General features: G+C 41.0%; 1 protein-coding gene across 2 annotated transcripts in view; it reads right to left on the reverse strand.

The window, feature by feature from the left end:
* LOC138938290 (uncharacterized) overlaps window positions 1-22,702 on the reverse strand; it is a 139,221-nt gene that overhangs the window by 86,305 nt on the left and 30,214 nt on the right. For both annotated transcript variants that reach the window (XM_070305151.1, XM_070305152.1), the window contains exon 2: window positions 3,603-5,736. In XM_070305151.1, coding sequence (XP_070161252.1) covers window positions 3,603-5,240 — 1,638 coding nt within the window. In that variant the 5' untranslated portion in view covers window positions 5,241-5,736. The remainder of the gene's footprint in view (window positions 1-3,602; window positions 5,737-22,702) is intronic.

A 22,702-nucleotide genomic window follows, 5' to 3' on the forward strand; every position in this document is an offset into this window, starting at 1 on the left:
TTCGCGATACGTAATTTACCGGTCGACGAAACCGCGCGAGAGGAAAATCGTGGAAATTGTATAGAATTTTTTTTTTTTAATACGCGCAATGTATATCATAGAATCCTAGCTATAGAAAATTTCTTGATCTTTCGTTTTTATTATCTTACTTTGAATCAGCTGGTGTCCCTTGCTGTTTGACGCTTCGATTATTCGCCGTGAACCTCGACATTCGCGCATTTACACAAGTCGAAAGACGAGCATCGGCTCTTCCCCCCCCCCCCGTTTATACGCCGTTCCCCTCTTTCTATCGGAATGTCGGCGTGTCATTATGCCGCACAGTTTACGTAATCCTATGAAATCTCTTCACGGTCGCGTCCGCACGCGGGTCACTCATTTCGCCGATTTGCACGAAATCATATAAATTTAACGTCATATTCTCCAGCCGTGTATAAACATCACTAGTAATTTTCCGTTCGCAGATGACGACGGTAATCTGCATGCCTTTCAACGCCGGCGAAAATGCTCACCAGTCTGAGCCGGATGCGTAGGTTACGCGTCCCCGACCTAGGACATCCCGATTTGTAGAGCTAAAAAAAAAAAAAAAAGACGACAGAAATATTAAAATATCTCAATATGAGAAGACTTTCCGCAACGAATCGATCATCGTTTTTCCGATTTATGGGATTAAAGTTTTTCTTTTCGAAAATAAAAAGCAAGACAACTGCTGAGGGAAATTTATGCAGCGATATGTTAATCCGGAGTTATATTCGTGTAATCCGGAGTGTCATTACAGACACATCCGACTCGCGGGAGATATATTCAGCCTTCCAATTAACCCATCGCCTCGATAACCCGCGTTCGTCGATATTCAGAAACGTTGCGGCGGCGTTGGCGGGCAGGTTACATATTCAAGCGTAATGCATGGATAAGTTGAAACAGCACGAACGAACGCACGGCCACGGGTATCAACCGTATTTACATCACCGGGTGAGACTATTGGACGGGCGGGAATATGTATGCCGGTGTGCGTTTTCCAAACGTAAGATAACAGGAGGAAAACAAACGAGAGGGTACGACAGGAGCCTGGAGGCGCTGCGTTGGATATACGTCGACGTTTAAAAACGAACGGAAACTCAGTCAAAACCATATCCACTAATAATAGAGCAGATAGCAGAAGGATAGAAATAAATGCGACTTCCTTCCTTCGACGTGCCGTGCTCTAAAAATAACGCTCGACGAACGTTCGACACGTCGGCACATCGGGCAGAAAAAAGGCTGTCCAATTGAAACGGTAGATACCGCGCGACCAGCACGTGCTTCCACTTATCCATGGTCATAAATCGGATGATTTGTGCGTGTATGCGTGTGGCTCGCGACCCGGCAAGCGTGTGAACTTGTAACCCGAATCGAAACGCACGCACCGTTGACTTTGGCCTCGCGCGATCGATTCGATTGTCGGTTTGAAGAGTCAAATACACCGGAATCTCGTGTTTAATATTTACGATGCATATATTTACGAGCGCATTTTCAAAGAAGAATTATAAGAAGCTTACACTTGGACTGTATATATTCTCTCGTGTAATTTACATAACAAGTTTATCGTTAAACCATTTTCCATCTTGCCATCGACAGAGTCGATTACATTTAAATTATGCGCTATTTAACCGTGCAATTTTTCTCATTTATTTACTTTCCTACAAGAAAAGTTGCGTAGCTTCATCGTATATTTATTCGCATTCGATCGAAGATGGTTCTTTCTATTCGAGCGAGTCAAAGGGTCGATACTAAAGCTATAGGTCTACAGACGATCCGTATTACGGTTCCATTTGTAGAAGTTACTTCATTATTAATTACTATACGTACAGAAGTGCGGAAGCAAATATATATATATATATATATATATATATATATATATATATATATATATAAGCTGAACTGAATATATGACGTCGCATGTTTTAGGACAGCGTACTTACATTTTATACCATCGAGCTCAATTAAAATAGAAACATAACAGAACGGCGAGCGCCGTTTCTATATTCATCTATTTCATCTGTCACCGCGTAATATGCACGATGCGAATTCTTATCCAACGATCAATATAATCGCTTTTCACGCAAGATAAGAGCTGGATCGAATTTACCGGCGCGATATCGCGATCTTGGATTTTGTAAATTCCTTTGCCTCAATTCTGTCTCAATCGAGGTTTTAGTATCTGTAATGGGTGTACATTAAATACGAAAAAATATCTTTTCAAAAAAATATCAAAAAACTTGTAGCTGATAGATAACACAATCTGTCATATTCGCAGCGTAATAAATTACATATGTTAGGATGGGAACCGTGTTATGAATCTTGTCTTGACATGAAGATTAATTTACGTAAGACAGAGATAAGACGCTACTTTACAAACTCGCAGCTCGATATTAAAACCTCTCTGTGTTGCTCGTCTTTTTCCAATCGACTCTGCGGTAATCGCGACGAATTCCACAAAGCCGATAAATCCGTCGACATGGTTGTCGTTGTCTCTATCGAATCCTATCGATCGCACAAACGGCCGTAAAGCAGAATCCTAACAGAAGCGTTAGGATCGTTCGTTTCGACATGGCGACCGACGCGGAACGGATTAAAAGACAGTTAATGGCGAGTCGTTGGCGAAGAAATGTCGACAGGCCAACCGGACAGTCGACGAGATAGTCGATCCTTCTCTTTCTCTCTATTCAACTTTTCCGACGATCCGCCGCGAAAACTTTTTTACGACGTCTATCTTGTCGCGATCACGGAGTCGTGGCGCACGCCGGGGTGAAAGTTGCTTACCGCGGAATAAACATCGCGAATAACGATTACGATAAAACCACACGAGCCAACCAATAATTCCATTCGCGCGAATTGCCCTGACGTTTGTTCGATTTCTTTCAGAATGTTCCGCGATATACTCGAATCAAATTGCTTTTTCTATTTTCGATCTCAATTTTCAATCTAACATTTACTTTGATACTTTAAACTCGAATCACTTTTTTAAATTATTTAATCTATAATTTTTTTTTGCTAAAAGCTCCTGTTTAATTCTCTAAATAGAAAACGAGTCGTTTACTCGAGATATCAAATAGGACTTTAATTCCTATATCAATTAAATCTATAGAAGTTATTTAAAAGCAATAAATGTGAGAAAATTAAAACTGAAAATAAAAACAAGTTCGGCTATCCAAAATATAAATTATGTCCAATAATTTTTAGCGTTATGTCTTAATATTTTGTCATGAATTATAACTAAAATGAGTAATTTTTTACATTACATTTTTTAGCATTTTTGTTAGAAAAAAATTAATTTTAAACAAATAATTCGTATAAATAAAATCTTTCAGATACATTATATATATTTATATATATAATAGAAAAGAAACGAGATTGTGTTTGAAGATACTCTGTATGCCCGTATATATGAGTTGATGAGACGGGAACGGCGACCCGTCCGGCGCGGTCCTTTGTCAAAGTCCCTTAATCATAGGCTCATTTCTCAAGCGGAATCTCCCGCGGATTTCCGTGCATGGATTACGCGGTGTGACGAACGACTCAATTATTGTCCAGTGCCCCTCAGGGGGAGAGGAGAACTCACTTACCTCTTCTACGAGAGATCTCTGCATATTGGTCCAGCACAGTTTGCACGGGCACACGTCCTTACTCGTGTCCTTCGGGTTCTCATTCCGTTCGCGGTCGTTCCGCGCGTTGCTAGCGGCGGCCTGCGGTGGCGGTGGCGGCACCGGTGGTGGCAGCGGACTCGCGGCTACTTCGAGGCTGTCTGAACTCGAGTTGTGACGTCGCGACGGCGTGATGTTACTGCCGACGTTTGCCTGTTGGCAAGTCGCCTGTCTGACCTCGCACAATCTGCCGTGCTCGATGCCACACGATATTTGTTGGCCGCATTTAACGGCCAATGATGGAGACACGAATACATTCGTTGTGCACTTGTTGCTCGGCTGCTGCGGCTGCGGTCGCAGAAAATCATCCAGCAGATAAAAGCTCTGCGCGCGATTCGATCTGTTGGTGGAAGTCACGCAGAAATCGCGACCGTCTCGATTATTCCTGCATTGTTCTGGATCATCCAGCTGATGACGACGATTACGTGGCGCAGCGTGTCTCTCATCCAGATCTCGGTCGATTGCCGCCTCGTTGTCTTGATATAATCTACGGCTGACCTTCGATCTGCCAACGGCCTGGCCAAACTCTCCGTTCTCTCGATAAACGTCTCTACTGACTCGAGAGACTCGCGCCGAGTAGGAAGTCGGCTGATGATAGCGGCCCTTGCAGCTCGAACCGCGTGATTCCTCGCGCAAGTGCTCACCCTCGACCATGGACAGGCTCATATTGTGCGACAAAGAGTTCTGGCTAGTGTGGGAACCGCCGCCAATGTTGGCGGGAGTCCTCAAAAGTGCGCCGAGGGACCGCCACTTCCGGTCCTGTTGATTCGTCGATGTAGAGGAGACCGAGGATCTGTTCCACTTCCTCTCGTTGGACGGTGACGTTAGTAGGCTGTTACTTACGGACCACTTCCGCTCGTTCGTGGGCGACGTCATCGAGGACGGCCACTTTCTCTCGTTCGAGGGCGACGCCATCGAGATATTGGACCAGTGGCGCACCGATGACGTGCCAATAGCGATGGCACCGCTACCACTCGTTTTCTCCCGTTCTCCCGTAAATTGTTCCTCCCGTTGTCGAGCCTTCCACCAAGACGATGTCGAAGTGAAGAGTATTAGCGCGCCCCTGAGAGGATTCTGATTCTTGGCCGTTCCCTTCGGTGAAAGGTCGCGGTCTTTGACCTTTGGTGAGCAGTCCTTCAAATTGGAATCGCACTCGCGATCACTGAACGCAGCAGCATCGCGCTGTTCCCTAAGAGCGTTCTTCGCGGCCGCCACCTCCTCTTCGTGATACAAGGTCGCATTCGTGCTACGCAGTCGCGGTCGGATCTTCACAAAGCCGTAATCGTTACCGTCTTGAACGGGATCAAACGGTTCGCGGGACTGTTGCTGTCGATGATGCTGCAGCAGGGAAGAATGCGCTGCCGCCGCTGCCGCCGCCGCCGCCGTCGTCTGGCCGCCGTACTGATGATGACCGTTGCTCAACTGTAGACTCGGTTGTTGCAGCAGCGTCGAGGTCCTCGCGCGATGACCTTCGCTGGCGGTGCCACGTTGCAAGCACGAGAAACTCGCCGAGTGCCGTAAGCTCGAGGGCGTATTGCCCGGCTGACTCACGCCCAACATATCGCCACCTTTTATTTTCAGTCTTCGATCTCACGTGAGAGGCGGATGTGTATAGATATTAATGTGAACGTGTGTATACGATGAAGGTAGGACTTATACAAAGGAGCAAAGCAGGTGGAGAGGCAGTTAGCGAGAAGTGAGAGCTAAAATCGACGAAGGAGAAACGGTACAGCGGACGGAACAGCGATTTCAGCTCGTCATTACTCCTGGCAGTGTTTTTATCAGTCTCGGCGATAACATCCGGAAGAGAGGATCTCTCTTCTTCCCTCCTTTTCTTCTAGGCTAATCTGCTTTTGCCTCGGTCGATTCCTCTTCCCTGTATCGCGCGCGTCATCATCGCCCCGACTCTTTCTTTCGTCGAAAAGCCACCCTGCCACGGGCTACATCCTCATCGCTACAAAGTGTCTCTCTTTCTCTCTCTCTCTCTCTCTCTCTCTCTCTCTCTATCTCTTTCTCTTTCATGCACCGTATGCGACGCCTATGGATCGTACGAGATCTGTAACAGAAAGTAGGAACAGGGTAGGGAACAGCAAACTCAAAATAAAAATGGCTGCGATGAAACGAAACGACGGCAGTGGCGCGTCCGTGAAAAAAATCAAAGTACCCGATGAAGTGAACGGGGAGGAGGCAACGTTACAGGGGGAAGTGGGAAAAGTGGGGACACAAGGAAAGAACAATAATTTTATGATGGGCCACGCGTGATGAACGCGACGATTCCCGAGATTAGCTATCGAAAGTCTCCGGACAGTCGCGCGAGCTGTGTGATTCACAGGAGAGGAGATCGGTGAAGGATGAAGGTCGTTTTGCGGCCAGCGTGCCCGAGACAAGCTATATCGGCATGTCTACTCCCCCTTCAAAGTCTTTTCCATCAAAGTTCGCCGTGTTTCTGCAAAATATGAACGAGCGACGAGGTGAAACGCGCGGGTTCGTTAAATTCTTTTTTCGGAAATATGAGTGGAGTGTTCTGAGCAAGAAATAATTTGTGCTAAAAAGATGTATGATTAGAGAAAAGATTCTTCTTATATAATTAACGTTAATGTAAAGAGAGTATTAGAATCAAATATAAAGCTTGCAAATAAACTTCCAATGTAAAATTTAAATAGCCAAAGTATTGTAAGAGTACTTAAATAAATAGATACAAAGATGTGCAATTTTTTTTTTTTTTTTTTTTTTTAAATCAAAAACTTGCTTTTAATTTAACTCGAAATTTACATATTACGTTGCATTCAATATTTTGAAAGTGTAAGTATGTTGCAAACACACACACGGTGATTAAAATATGATGTTACTAAATTAAATGCAAATGAAGATGAATAAAAGTACAGAATTGGAGCGTATCGTTCGGATGTAAATACAATGCTTGAATGTTATTATTTGATTACAACACGACTGCAATTTTTTGATGCCTGAATGAATAAAAGCCAATGATATATCGACATGCTCCTCGATAATACGAAATCAATGCAATCTATTAAAAAGAAGCTTTGGGCAAACAGAAACCGAGAATTACGAAATTATTTCGTCGACGAGGATGAAGGAAAAAGGAGAATTTATTTCAAAATTTAGGACACTACGCATCTTCTCTTTTAAGTCTACAATATTGACGTAATTATTTTTTAATTAGCATAGTTTCGACTGTTGTTAGCGTGGTTAATATTCGCGAGGAACGCATCTAGTGGCTGATTAAAAAGATCCCTTGTGTACTTGACAAAGCGGCAAACCGTGTCGTTCCTAAAGGTTCTGTCTAAAAATAGAGAGAAGGAATGCATACAAAGCGAAACTTTTGTATTTTGTCAAGTCGACAGCTTTCCGAAGGCAAAGTTACCGAAGAAGAAGACGCTAGGAAGACGCGGGGTGGAGAATTGCATTTTATCACGACACTTTAGTCAATCGCGAGTGTTAATTAAGGCTCTTTTTCCTTTCCTTTTCTCTGACAAACAAAGCTGCATTAGCTTTGTTGATAATATATGCAACACCGTGTCGTCACACGAGATATCCCAAGAGAACGCTCGATTCGCTCGTGTCAGTTTTAAGCAATCCGTATAATTATCCGCGTGTCGTAAGACATCCGGTAATTCCGCGACACCCCGTAGATACGAGGCGCGATCGGAACGGAGGAATTCGCTCGCTCGCGCTAACATAAGCTTCAATACAAAACGGGTTACACCGCTCCTCAGGATTTCTCTGACTTTATAGCAACGGCACGCGGCCCGTCTACCGCGCGTCTGTATGCACATGTATACGTAGGTGCGCAAAACGGGTGAAAGGTTTTTCAAGGCGGGAAAGTAAGTGACACCCACATGGCGAATGTAGCGTAAGCGACGCACGGCGATGCGAAAAGGCAAGGCCGCGTTCGCGCGGATAAAAGTTCGCGGCGCGCTCTTGCGAAATCTCAGCACGAGCAGGCGCAAACGCCTGTCGTAACAATAATAACACGTAATGGAATAACCGCGAATCGCGCGCAATTAGATATCGGATATTTGCCGGCCGATCGATCGCTTTTCCAATTACGCTCGCTCTTTTTCTACCACTGATCCTTTTGCTTCGACGACGCAATCTCTCTTTGATTCTCGAGACCGACATTTCTCGGGCATCCTCACCTCACGCGGTTTCGCATCGCGAGGATTTTCTCGAGAGTACGTAACGTAATTTAGTTGAAATTTCACCTGCATGTGTGTGTGTGTGTGTATATATGTGCAATTGCCACGTAATAAACTTTCGTCTTTATTCGAGTAAGTAAGCCTTGATTCCTCGCGCGGGAATGTACGCATATATTTATATGCCGTTGCATTCTTGGATACTCGAATATGTATATTTCATGCATCATAACATCACATGTATATTTTGTTTACGTGACGCACCAATTAAGAGCGTAAAAGTTTAAGCTAAACCAAATTTTATGGCCAACGCGCCTTCGCGGATGCAAAACGATTCGCTCTCTCGTTACGATCGTGCAAACACGAAAGCGCCAGTTAATTAGCTCGACGATTTGACCGTATCGTTTTTAACAACAATACGCATCATCCTAGAAAATCGCGGATCGCGTAGCATTCAGGGCATACAGTCGACAGACAGTCATTGCGCGCGGGATGAATTCAATCAGAATAAGAGCGATAAATGTATCTGCACGCGTACACCTACATAAATCTCTCTTCTGTATTTATATAAATGTAATCAAATTATAATTTAAGAAATTATAACTTTGTAAAAATTTTATACTCCTGATTGTCCAGATACTTAATATTAAAAAAATTGCCAATCCTCGAGTCAAAATTTTCTCCTACTTTAAATTTGCATTTTCAGTCTAATAATATTTTCAGTTTATCCATTCTGAAACTATTTAACCTATAGTTTCCGAAAGCTCCTTTTTTAAATCTCCAATAATAAGTGGGAAATTACAAGATAGCAGAGCTCAATTTCTATTATAAATTAAATTTATCATAAATTTTTCGAATTTAAGTGAGAAAACTGAAGTTAAAAATAAAAATAAAATTTCGACTCACAATCAAATTTCTTCTTTGAAAATGGCTATCATCTAGCAATTTCAGATAAGAAAGATCCGAATCCGTCGAGGAAATCTGCGATTGAAGTCTTTCTCGTTCGGGAACGGTGCTGGGACGTCGCGTGCATATATATCAGCTGATCGCCATATACAAAAAACCCTCATCTCGCATTTTTCGCGCGCACGCGTCGAAAGCGATGAATTCGCGCGTAACGCGATGCCACAAAAGAATGCAGAACGTATAAAAATAATCCGCCGCGCGCATTTGCGCTCTGGATATCGCGAGTCAACGTAATTGGCCGGAATCTTCGGCCGTAACTAATTACGGGCCCGGTATATAATAAGCGCGCTCGGGCGGCGCCGCGGCTCTTGCACCAAGAGATTTATTGCGAAAGAAATTTGAAAGCTCTTCCTCCTCCGGGCGCGTCGTCCCCGAGAGGCTCCGATTAATTTTGAAAGGCGGCGAGTTGCGCGATCGCGACAGGAAAATGCAACATACGGTTTCGCTGAAAATCCGCGACGGTTTTTGTTGCTCAATTCCGCTTTCGCGGACGAATCGCCGATGTGTAGTAAAAAAAAGAATATAACGCAGTGTATAAAGCAAAGTCAGTTAGATAAGAAGTATGAAGTCTATGAGATATAGAAGGAAATTAAATAAATAATTACTTATCTCAATCCAAGCTCAATCGCGAACGATTAATTTATAATACATCTTTAGAATATTCTTTCACCGGAGAAAGGATTATAATAAGGCTGTTAAAATGCATGTTCATTCCATTATTTTTATAGCGTATAATTAAGACAGGATTATTTATCGATGAGTCAGTAGCTTTTAGTGATTGGATGAGAGAAAGGGAGAGAGAGAGGAAATTTCTCGACCGTGCAATAACATGCTCGAATTCAATCTCTAGTCGAATCCGGGGTTTCTGACTTACGATAGGTTTGACATCCGCGCTTGCATTGTGGCCGCCCAGGATTGCGCAGTGGAATAATTTTGTAGTACGATTTATTGGCCGGAAGAGATTTCCGCGCCGAAGCAAGCTGCAATCGCGAGATTACACACGTGTGCACGTGGACGTGCTAAAACCGCGTTTGTCAATTCTAAACGCTGTGTTATGACATGTCGATTTCGCGCGCGCGCGTAAATTGTTTCCCCGCGTGCCGATACATAATCGAGATACACGCTTGATTCATTCCTTTTCGTTATACAATATACGATTTCGATTATACTTCTGTAATTTTTATAACAATCGCGCCAGTTATAATCGCGATAATTTTCCAAAGTTACGTGAAATATTAAATACTAAGTGAAAAAGTTTCGTCAGAGATGTAGTCGCGGTCTTGGCTTGTAACTATATTCGAAAACGTGGCTTCTCACTATCCGTAATGATTCCAATCTCCCGTTGATTAATTAGAAACATAAAAATGTCTTGGTGCTCAATTTAATGCAAATTAAGAGCGACGTAAAAACGTCGTATATATTCCGGCTATCTTTCAGACGATACACGCGAGGTTCTCGTTTATAGCAATGATATTGAAAAGGAGGGTCCATTTCGACGAACCATCGAACGATCGTTAAGAAATACGTAACCGCGTCCTGTCGGAAGATACTGACAGGCATATAAAATATGGCAATAAATGTCCGCCCGAATATGGGCTCGATAAGCGGAAGCGCGTCGGCGAAACTCGAAGGGCACGAATGAAGGGAAGATGAAGAAGGTTAAATATATGTATCGTATAATATATATATATATATATATATATATATATATATATATATATATATATGTGTGTGTGTGTGTGTGTGTGTGTGTGTGCGTGTGTGTATCGAAGCTTGCCTCAATCTTCAAGCCATAGACTTTGACAAAGTTGATCATTCCTTTCATCTGTCAAGTTTTTTTCAGTATAAATTTATCATCTTTCAAGTACGACATTTCCAAGTATAGCACATTCAGGAAGATGAACATGTAAACTTAATTCTAGAATTTTATATAGCGTGCCTTGAGATACGATGACTCGTGATTTGAATATCTTGTTGCGTCCGTAAATTATTTATCCTTGAATTTTGTTCAATATATGTCTTTATCATTTATTTCACCGACCACAGCTTGTAATTTATTAGGCATATAAAAGCGTTAGAGCTTAAAAGGCGGATTGAAATTTCCGAGCGACCGAATAATAATTGCATCGGTACACCAAAAATAAAAAGAAAATGAAAAGTTAAAATAGGCAGTCGCTAGCGGTGAAGGAAATAGATGCAACAACTCACGGCGACAACAATAATAACACGATGACAGGAAGGGTGGTATCATATAAAATCGGCAAACTTAGTGGGGTATGTCTACAAGAAATCTAAATACAGGAACATCTCTCGTCGTTGGGATAATAATCATTACTTAAGTCACGCCACGCGAACTGAACGGGAATTTTCGTGACGCGAGCCTTCGCTATGTCAGGAGCTCGTCGGGAGCTCATCGGGAACGAGAGACACTTTCAACGAACAATACTGGCTATTCAGCCAATAGCTGCGTCGAGATAATGATGGGCGGCATAATAAACCTGCAAGGGGATAGTGTTGCAACTCTCTGGATTATCAAGAGAGGGGAGAAAAATCAATAACAATGTCGTTTAATTAAAGCGTTGTATATTGATTTGTCATTAAAATTAAATTAATTTTTGTCATTAATTAAAAGAGATAGATAAAAAGATGAAGATAAGAGATTAATATGAAAAAATAAGATATATGATTAATACGAAAAATAATATATGATTTGAGATGAAATAGAAAAAAAAATTTAATTAAATATAAAATAAATATGAGTGAAAAATAAGGCTATATCTTTTGCGATTTGTAGTTTTTCGAAAGATGTATACTCTTTCTACGTAGAGCTACACAATTTCGTAATAACAGTGTGGGAAAGAGATTCTCGCTCGTGAGGCTGAGTATACAGAGCGGGATAAGTTGGCACACATTTACCCTATCAAATTTAATGTAAGCTGGAGAACCGCGCGGCGTCAAGCTAATTACGTACGGCGAAACGTACGGTAACTTTTAATTCCGGAATTACATACGTGGCCGACGCCCAATTAGGAGAGCGCCGTATATCGGGAACGCCATGGTGGAAGCGCATAATCGCTATTAAAGTTGCAGTAGCAACGGCATCAGTCGCAACACTTGGGATAAACATTAGGCAAGACGTCGCGCGCTTGATGATAGTTTCCCTGTGAGAAGAGTTGAATCTGATTTTCCCAAGAATTTAATTTTCTCGATCCTGTGGACCTCCCCCCCTCCCCCGTCCTTCCCCTCATCCCTCTCATCTTTTCTTTCGAATTTCGCTCGTCGAGATAATCATGTCGGACATTAACGGGCGCGAGGGAGAAAATAAATGGCGTTAAAAGGTAATAAGTTGTAAAGTACAATTAAGATATTCTACTACACCGTAGCAATTATCGGCTGCAATAATTAATTAACGGTCATCGCACTCGCGCGCGATCGATAAGCCGCACGTTCTTCTTCGCTTTGTGGCATATTATTCATTCAATCGCGAATATAGTGATTATCTCCCGAATACGAAATTAGAAAAAAGCAAAGAAGCTGCTAATACTCGGAGTATATATTCTCATAATTAGTGACCACCTCATTAATAATGTGGACACGTCGCACCCGTAGTTACACGTCGCTATATATACATGGTGTATATATAAATACAAATTCTGTACGCTCTATTCCGTTCGCTTAATCTACATTCAGATTATACTGGTGTAATGCATGGTTTCGAGCGATAGATGTCGATTACCGATATTCTGTAACATTTAACCGACATCTGTCGATAGGCTCAATTGAATATCATTTATACAATATAAAGCGATCGCAGCAAAAAGCAACATAATTTTATACGGATAATCGAAAAATTGCCATCGATGTGAGGAAGAAATATCTTCGGGCATACAAACATTTCCCCTCACAATGATTCTAAATATTCGTTCGTGCACATAATAATGAACACATGTCGTCGACATTGTCAATGGATTAACCATACCAAACCATAAATCACCGAGCGTTGCAAGAGCTCTATATTCAGTCGTCCGGGAAGGAAGAGTATGACGCAATTAAGTGGTAAATCACGCGATTCGCGGTGTACACATACTTTTACAATACCGCGAGATAGCTCGTTTAATGGATTTTACGTCGCCGTACTTTGACCTCATCGAACCCCTTTCCCGTCGTCCGCAGCCCCCGTCGTCCCGGGAACCACCCCCGGCGGTCGGAAGGGGAGGGGGAGGCAGACGGAGCAAGAGGAAAATAATTGGTGCTCGCGAGATCGATACCGCACGTGCACCGTCACGTGTATGTACATACATCATGCGCATATATATATATATATATATATATATATATATATATGTACATTACATATATGTATATCATCACGTTTATTTCTCGCTCGCCTCTAGAGATTCGGCCGAGCGAATCGCGGTGTAACGTAATGTTACATTGCAATATCAAATGGCGATTTGATGTAAATTGCACGGATCGATGTGTGTAAACGTAATATACTGTGAAATTTTCAATTGCAAATAACTGGGAATAATATAAAAAGAAAATAATATATATCTCAGATTAATCTCTGCGAATGGTATTTTATTAACGAAAATGATGATTAAAAATTATGTAATTATGTACTTGCTGTCAAGGAAACATTGACATCGACGATCCGAAATTATAACGAAATACGTCGACTCCCTCTTCTCACGAGAATATTAATTTCGTGCTCGTAATTTCTTATGAAAACACCGGTGCAAAACATCACGTCCATTATGACGAGACGTTAATGACATGCCGAACAAAAATGCAAAAGCGCTAATTCGCCAACGGCTTTTCGCGCTCGTTTCGCAGACGCACGCATCCCCAGACACGCGCTTTCTCTCGTGAATTGGATTAAAAAAAAAAAAAAAAAAAAAAAGTATACCGCGAGCTGTTAATACGACGTAGCCATTGAAGCCGCCGGTGAGCGGCAGGCCGTGAATGTTAGAAATCTCCCGTAAGCAGAGCGTATACGCCACCCGTTATAGACCGAGCACAAAAAAAAATCTATAGCGGCATATGTTTGGCGATCGCGGAAATCCCAAGATTCCACTCAAAGGCATCAACGAGAAAGTCTAATAGCGATTTCTGCGCAGTGAAAACGTTCTTAATTATACGATTATAATGATGTAGAAATACATTCATCGAAAGAGATATTACTGAAAGCTAATCTAACACTGTATCGAAATATTACGCACACTTGGGCGCGTAGAATTTAGATAATTTATTCTGACGGCTGTAAAAAAAAATTTCTCTCTCGATATAAAATTTCTGTAATTCGCCAAACATCGATACGGCAACGTGTGATTTACGCATCTTTGTATACTACGCAGCTGTTGCGCGAAAAGCGAGAGGGGTGCGAACACTTGCACGCGGCTTGCAATAATGTAATGTCGCTTTCTCGGACGTGTAACGTAAGAAGAGCAACGGAACCTCTTGCGAAAGCGGCGAGTTGGAGCCGATGGCACACCACACCGTCGTCTTTTGACACGCCACGCGCGCATGCATTGTTCACGCACCTACGCGAGCGTAGAATTACGCGACTCCTTTATTCCTGCAAAAGGAGACTGCGATAGAGTCACGTAGCGGTCCATATATGATAGCAAATATTCCAAAGTAGATAAATAAACTTCTCGGTTTAGACATTTATTAACATCGAGAGAGATTGGAATAAGAAAAATATCATATCCAATTTATTATGTACGTACACCAAGAAATCTCGCGCCAAGTATATAATAATATGTGCGATAAATAAATTTACTCCTTGCAGAGAATGCGCCAAGTATTATAACGAATCGAAACCTCGCGCGAATTCTTCCATTGCGGAACAACATGACGATAGATACGAAATCTCCTTTTCACTCCGATAATGATGCATCGCGATAATATCCCGCTTGGTACTACCAAAGGAGCGCGCATCGTGACCGAATATGATACTCGACGGGGCTAATTATGCGTGCAACTTCGAGCGAATGAAATATGAAAGAAGCGGGCAAGAGAGCGGCAGAGAAGGAAGGGAGTAGAAGAAAAAGGACAGAGAAAAGAGGCAGAAGCAGAACAAGACGACGAGAAGAGAAGAGACACGTGCCGCGAGCGAGGAAAGCGTGAACTTTTACATAATTAGCGGCTGTACATGCCGGACTCATTAATTGTCGTTAGACGATCGTTAGGGCGACGTGCATGCGCACGTCGATCCTTTGTTACTGATTGGCGTGTTAATTATATCGCTGCCGATTTTAATTTGCACGTTACGCTCACGTGATTACGGTCGCGATTGATGTGATATGGGACGTGGACACAAAAACTGTGCTTATCAATGTTTCGAAATGAGCATAAAATAATTGTATATATCGTCCTTATGTATGCTATGTGTTAAATATAATGCAATACATTTTTTAACAAATTCAAAATAAATTTTAATTACACTATTCAAAAATTCCAATAAAAAAGGAAAATTTATTTGTGGCATTTACAGCATATTCCACACCAAAACGTTAAATCATCATGAAAAAAATGTTTCCAAAAAAAATTACACTCGAGATGAAATTATTCCATGCTATCATGCTCGCGTGCTGAAACGCGATGAACGCAAGCACAAAGCAAGACGGGCCGTCCGAATGAATACGAGAAATTCGAAAAATGACGTCCACGGAATCGTCCGCTGTCACTATTCGAGCATCGCGAGCGTAGGCGACTTGTTAAATTAATATATGTAAAATAGGAGAGAAAAAAGAAGAGCTTTGCGCGCAACGGAGACACATCAGATATATGTATGCTGTAACATTTGTGACACAATACAGATACATGTGTATAAACTGGTGTGGGTAGATTAGAGATTTCTGGCTTTTCCGTTCAACGATCAGGGACGCGCGTATATTCCTTCTAATAATTTAAAAAAAAAAAAAAGAAAAAATCACGAGTTCGCGTGCGTATCATAAAAATTCACGAGCATTGTCCACTTTTCACCCGCTCTCTTCCGCGAAAACTGTTTTCCTATCCTTTTTCATATAAGATCTAAGGATATATTGCTATGTGACACGCGATAAGATCGCAAAGTAATAGTTATGACAAATAAAATTGACAGTCACAATAGCGGATCGTGTTCCGGCATGCGGTACGTGATCTTGACGCAATTTCGTTCGAGAAGATAGAGGCATTCGCACGCGCGCGCTAAAGATTATAGCAAACCGAAAATAATTTACAATGACGTAATTCGAGTCATTTGCAATGTATATTTACGTAATGATCTCGTCGCGCTTAAATCACGCTGATCGGCTTCCATCCGCATCCTTCCGAAACGCGACCTTCTCAACCCACGATCCTTCCAAGAGATCCGCTTACCTCACGCTTAAATTCGGCAACGGTTAAAGTCACGCAAGTGTAAACGATCTCGTTCGATGGCCGTGAGCGAATCGCGCGATACGCACTTTATTGCGCGAATTCGCATCACGCGAGTGAGCGGCGATAACAAGCCGACAATCTGCCATTGTTCGCCAGCTGGAGAAAGAAAGAAAGAGAGAGAGAGAGAGAGAAGGAGAGATTACGCCTACGCTCTCCAAATGACAAGTGCGATTACCACAACGATGACACCGACAGCAACGGGTAATCCATTAAGCGATGCAGGGTTGAAGATTTCAACGACCCCGGACGCGAATTACTCACTTGATCGTTCGCGTGAATTTTGATCGATCAATTTCAATCTACGTCGCTCGAGTATGTCAGTCGGGATCGTTTACGATGCATTAACGCGTCCCGAGAGTTTGTCGTCGTGTCGTCATCTTCGTGATACAAGAAACATTTTTATCAATAGTCCCGACGCATATCGCTTCACGTCTCGTTACCTTCGAAACCGCAACGGCTATAAGTCCCCCTAAGTCCATCGATATCGATCATCGTCCACGTGCAATTGCGACGGTTTCCCCCTACGGGAAAGAGAAGTGGCGCAAGGACGCCGATGAATAAAAGCGAATAAGCCGCGCTCGAATAGGCTCGTTTCGAAGCCGAAACGAAGCGGGCCCCGCGACATTTCCGATCCATTTTTAATAACACGATTGATACTTAATAGTCTTGAATATCAATGTGACGCATAAATTCAATTGCTTAAAATTTTCTCATCATTATATGTCGTATAAAAAGTATACCAAAAGACGCGTCTTATGTGAAATACAGCTGGAAGAATTATCGTGTATATATTTGCCGGAACGAAATAGCATTTTCAAAAATGACTTATTGTTAGATTAAAAATAAACATAAGTAATATATATCTAATTTTATAGGAAGAGAGAAAGCGATTTAATTGCCATAGTATTTCAACATTATGCCGGTCAAAAACCTTCGCTAACAATGCGTTGCAACGCTACTTTCTAATTAGTATCTTAATTCGTTGAAAACTATCGGTCAAGCGATTTCTCCCAGAAACCGACGCACGAAATAAAATTCCCGGTAATTAGAAATTAGGAGTGACGCTAAATTCATTACCGGATAAGCACGTGATATTCATGTATAAACCACCGGAATAAATATCGCGCTTTTTCAACTGAGTAATTATACGCAGACTATATATGTACGTAAAAAAGAAAATTTATACGACACGGACATTTCGGTAGAGCCGCTATTATCTAATCGTATGATCTGTCACAGTAAAATGTTATCTGAGTTATAAATCGAAATAGGTATCTGCTTGAACCGATGACCCGAAGACGTAACGGTGTATTTAGCCGGTTCTTTAGGAAAACTACCGCCATCTCCATTAAATTGTAATTCATAATGTGACGTATAGAACAAAAATGCACTGCCCCCGGCAATCACGATTACCACGCGAAACATCGATTTATGCCCTTTGCCTTTTTGTCATTGCCAGGCTGCCTATACAAAAACGTTTTCATTTCTCTGCACTTTGTTTGAAATGTACATTACAATGCCAGTATATTATACGAGACGGAAATAAGTACACAATAAATTTAAGAAAATTTTCAGATCGAAAAATATTTTATAGAGAGGATTCTCAAATTAGAGCAAGTTCTGCACGAAAACCGCAAGTTTCTAACTACACCGTTGCGGAAAAATTTCAAGAGTAATCGAAACTATCGATGAACCTGCAGCGATACAGGAATACAGTTTCGCCACTAATGGAACACTCACTCAAAAGTAATTCACTCTTTCTCTCTAAAAAGCTGATTTTATATCAATCAACTCAATCGCTCTCGCGCAGGCCAATAAATACGTAACATCAACTGTAAACTTTAATCGAGCGCCGACGAGACTCGTCTCTTCCGGCTTTCGAGTGACCTTCGTCGGCGGAGTTACTTTCATCGATAATCGATACAAGCTACTAACTGAAGACGTATCCGTATACGTACTCGTCGACGAACAAAACGCACGTTGAAAAGTCTTTATAGAAAGAACGCATGATTGCAAATTAACATAACAGCCCCTAATAGAACCCAATTTTAAAAAGTGCGTATCCTAAACGCGGTGCGATTACGATCTTGCGATGTGTTATACACGATATTTCCGGCAGTTATTCAGGCGGATAATCGATATGATCGACACCTAATTAGTACTTGTTGAACGTAGCAATAAAATACCGTCACTTCTGAAAAATTCATATCAATTGACAGGGGAAGATATATCTCCCGAATAGATTTAAAAAATTCTCCATTTTCGAAAATCATTTAAAAATGTTTAAATCCTTAAATGAAATTATATCTTGTAATAGGGTAAGGGAGATGTCCTGGATATAAAAATTAAGTAATAAAAAAATATGCAAAATAATTAAATAGAAAATTAAATTTAAAAAACAAATTAAATTCTATCATTTATAAAAAGTTTAAAATTATTAATTTCTTAAAGTTGTTTAAAATTATTCTTCTCCCTTTCTCTCTCTTCTCTAAATATATCTTATTATATATGTACATACAGGGTGTTAAAAAAAAAAAAAAAACTATTCAATATTTATATTATATTATTTTTACTGGCTCTTACATGTCGCATGCGACATGAGAAGAGGATAATCCAAATCTTTATCTCGATATTTATTTAGAAGGTGTTCCTCCTTCCAATTCCATACACGCTTGGCATCTTCTTACAGAATCGCGAACTGTGTAATCATCAAATGGATCCGCAATCGCCGGTTGACGACAACTGACTGATTGCCGGTGAAATCTTTTGTTATGAAGTATGTATGGAAATTGAATATGACAATATTCAGAACGCGGTTTATAAACATTGAGGTAAACATCGCATACGACATGTAGAAATCAATAAGTCAATCATGATCATAACATATAAAAATGTTTATATCTCAGAAACGGTTTGAGTTTTCGACCTGTCTATTAAGGTTGTTTTTTTTTACTCAGAATTAGAATAGCGTGTCCTATTTATCATATAAATATTGAATGGTTTTTTTGTAACATTCTGAATATATGTTTTTTTTTTCCCCGAAGCAGAGATGAACAAAAAGACCACGTGAGCGATCCTTACAAAATTAACGTAATCGCTCTACGAGTTCATGACAGATAATTCTTAAAATTATTCCGCATCATCCGACTGTATCTTCTAATCGAACATAATTCGGAGAAGGCGGAAAGATGAAAGAAACGCAAGGCCGCTCCTGGGTCATTGCCGTCGTGTATATATCTATCAGACGGTTATACTTGCAGATTTCTCTACCTATATCGTTGTCTACCGGGTATACTATCGACTCGCGGTTATCGGAGTCTGGTCTCTTTGCAAAGGGATTTCCTATCCAGTCAGGACTGTGTTAACGATTGGGACGATTAAACCATGGGGTAATTAAAACTTGGGATGATTAGACCGCGCCGGTTGTAATAAATGTTTTTAACGAGTGTTACTTCGATAGTCGTATGGTTTAATAGATTCATTCGTTACATCGATCACGATGGATCTTAATTATTCGAAGATGCGGAAAGGACGATCGCGGATATGTATGCAAGAACGATCCATGTTTTTTTGACGATTCTATATTTCTTGGCGAACGGCGTATCTTGAAAGTTTCTTATGAAAGGGAAGAGATCAACGGCTTGTTGTCGATTATACTCGGATCGTGATTGTACATTATTTCGCGGAGATCATTTAACACGAAATCAATGTATGGAAACGGAAAGACAAACAGAACTCGACAATTTTCTCCGCAGGAGATAACGAATTTTTTAAAGATCCGCGCATACAGGTTCCAAGACCATGAAGAAAAGAGATGGGAAGGAGGAACAGGATAACGTTACTGCATAAGAATCGGCGACTACGTCGCGTGGGTGTTGCTCGAACCTGTACCGGCTCTAAATGCGGGTATCCGTACGTGAAATAGCGCCTTTTACTAGCGTTATCTCGTTGGTAAGTGCGATATGCTGCTTGGACCCGAACTTGTCCACATTGTCGCGTAGGAGTCTCGCTCGGTGGGATTCTTTTACATTTTTCTTTTTTTTAAATTTTTCTTCTCTCTCTTTCTCTTTTGCATATAGCGATCTCTCTCGAATTTGAGTGACGATTTTAGCTTAATAGGACATTGATGCTGTCATTCATTTAAATATCATCAATATAAGTATTAATCGATAGCATTGAAATTACTCGATTATAATAACGCAAATAATGGTCTTTGTATTAATAAATTAATTAAAAATCATATTAATTGATCCAAATATACATACGTAAGCTAGAATTTTATATTACTTTATAATTATTACAATTATCTAGCATCAAAAAAATACTGTTCTAGTAAAAAAACAAATTTATTTAATGAAAAGTTATACGATATGCCAGCTCAACGTATCCTCCACATTCGCGAAATTTCGATATCGACGAGAGAATGCCGGGCTCGTGCTCTATATTTTGCGCCAATTTGCGAACATCCATGCTGTACGCTCTAATCAAAGGGGGGGAAAAAAAGGGTCGGGAATAGCCCAGAAATAAAGGGCGAAAATTTATTTCGCGAACGCGCTTGCGCGAGCATAATTTAATCCCGCGTACATGCGGTCTACCTAGTCCGCGGGGCTAAGGGTTTAGCCATGCTCGTCGATCAAAACTTCTTTTACAGATAGCCACTGATAATACGTCCCGAGGGCTACACCTGCTCGTGATACGAGCCATTTTGGTGTAATCTGCCCCGCGCGAGAGCGAGCAAATGCGTCTATGTGTTATATAATACGAGATCGCGCGGCGTCCAGAGTACCGCGGACTAACATCGATACCGGTGGTCATGATGGTTATGCTGGTTACAGAGGTTACGTCTGGGCATGGAAGAGTGCTAGCTGTAATACGGGTACAGTCTCAGCTAAGCATTCGCGAATGCAGCGATTTGATGCCGCGCTGACTCTCGTGCGACCGTTATCGAACTCTAGAGAAATCTGATGACGAAGATATTTAATTTTATCTCGATGAAAAAATACTGCGAGGTTCAAAAGTCAGGATTTCAAACCAATATCGTATCTCTGATTCAATTCGGAAATATGAGAATGGGAGAAATGTGTTATAAAATTTCAGTTCTCCGATTCCAAAGAGAGAATATGGAGAAATATCAAGATTTCGAATTCCAAAATATAAGTTATAATTGAATTGTAAATGATTCAATTACAATTCAGAGCTCTTTTTCCCGAGTAAGAAAAATATATTTTACGATATCTCAATTTTACATAAACCTTCTCGCTGGAAAAAAATACATATTTTACGCGGGACGGGGAATTTCCATATTTTATTCTGAAAATATATTTTATTTCGTCCAATATAAAATTGTGATATTCCTGAAATTCCACTATTAGTTCTATTAATTTTCAAATCTCTGTCCAGAATTCAAGGATACCTAAATTAGATAGTGCACAAGAATCAATTTTCATAAAAAAATTGTCTCAAGATCTCTCGAAGGAAAAATATGACAATTAAATAGAAATAACTTAAACTTCTCAAAAATGGAATTTATGTCATCTGGAAGTAATGATATCTAGCGGTTAAAATGCAAAAAAAAAAAAGCTAAACATTTGACAACGCGGACAATCGAGAGAAAAGACCTGCATTCCGAAATGCAGCCACGATCACGAAGATGCGTAGATATCGCTGTAGTAAGATACCGGAGTTTATCGCACGCACGATTAAGATTCACTTGTCCGCTCGTTCGCTTTACGTATCGAATTACGCGTGATTGCGATGTACGCGTATTAAAAACAAGGTTCAACAACGATCAATTTATCCGCGATCTTTGCGAAATCAGCGAACCGATGACGAGAACGACGATGACGCTAATATTACTCGTAATAACCGTACACCGCGCGCGGAGGAACCATTAGATGGCGCGAAAAATGCATTTTCCATTATTGGAGGAACACGCTCTGCGTGAGGAATCTCCTCGCTAAGAAACGAAGAGGCGAAGACGTGCACGGCCCTGACACGCAGATTACAGCGTGTGCGTGCGACGTGAGTCGTGACGTAAAAGATTCATTGTATCGACCTCGGTCAGCGGTATCGAAAATTGAATCAAATTTTTCTATTCTCTGCTTCATCGTGATAAATAGAAATACACGGAGATAAATAAATGAGAAAAAGAAACTTAATTAATTTAGTTAAAATTTTATTTTATTTATTCAACTTGAATTAAAATTATCATTCGATTTGACGCGTTTATATAACGGCTTAAATTTAAAAGGAAAAGTTGAAATTTGTAAACTATTTGGTTCAAAATTTTTGTACATTTGCGGTGACTTCAGCTTTTATTCGAAGAAATCTTAGACAACGTCGATGTCTCAGCGTACTGTACGCGTGTGTCGAGGCGAAATCATGACGAGGAGACACGCACATTGCGTATGCCGCATCTAATGAGCGCGGCTTAAATGCGAATCTAATATCAAATCTTTCCCCATCGTCGACCGA

The sequence above is a fragment of the Polyergus mexicanus genome, unplaced genomic scaffold, assembly GCF_030449975.1.
Source record: "Polyergus mexicanus isolate NDT 795.1 unplaced genomic scaffold, iyPolMexi1.0 SCAF_12, whole genome shotgun sequence".
In the NCBI taxonomy this organism is placed as follows: Eukaryota; Metazoa; Arthropoda; class Insecta; order Hymenoptera; family Formicidae; genus Polyergus; species Polyergus mexicanus.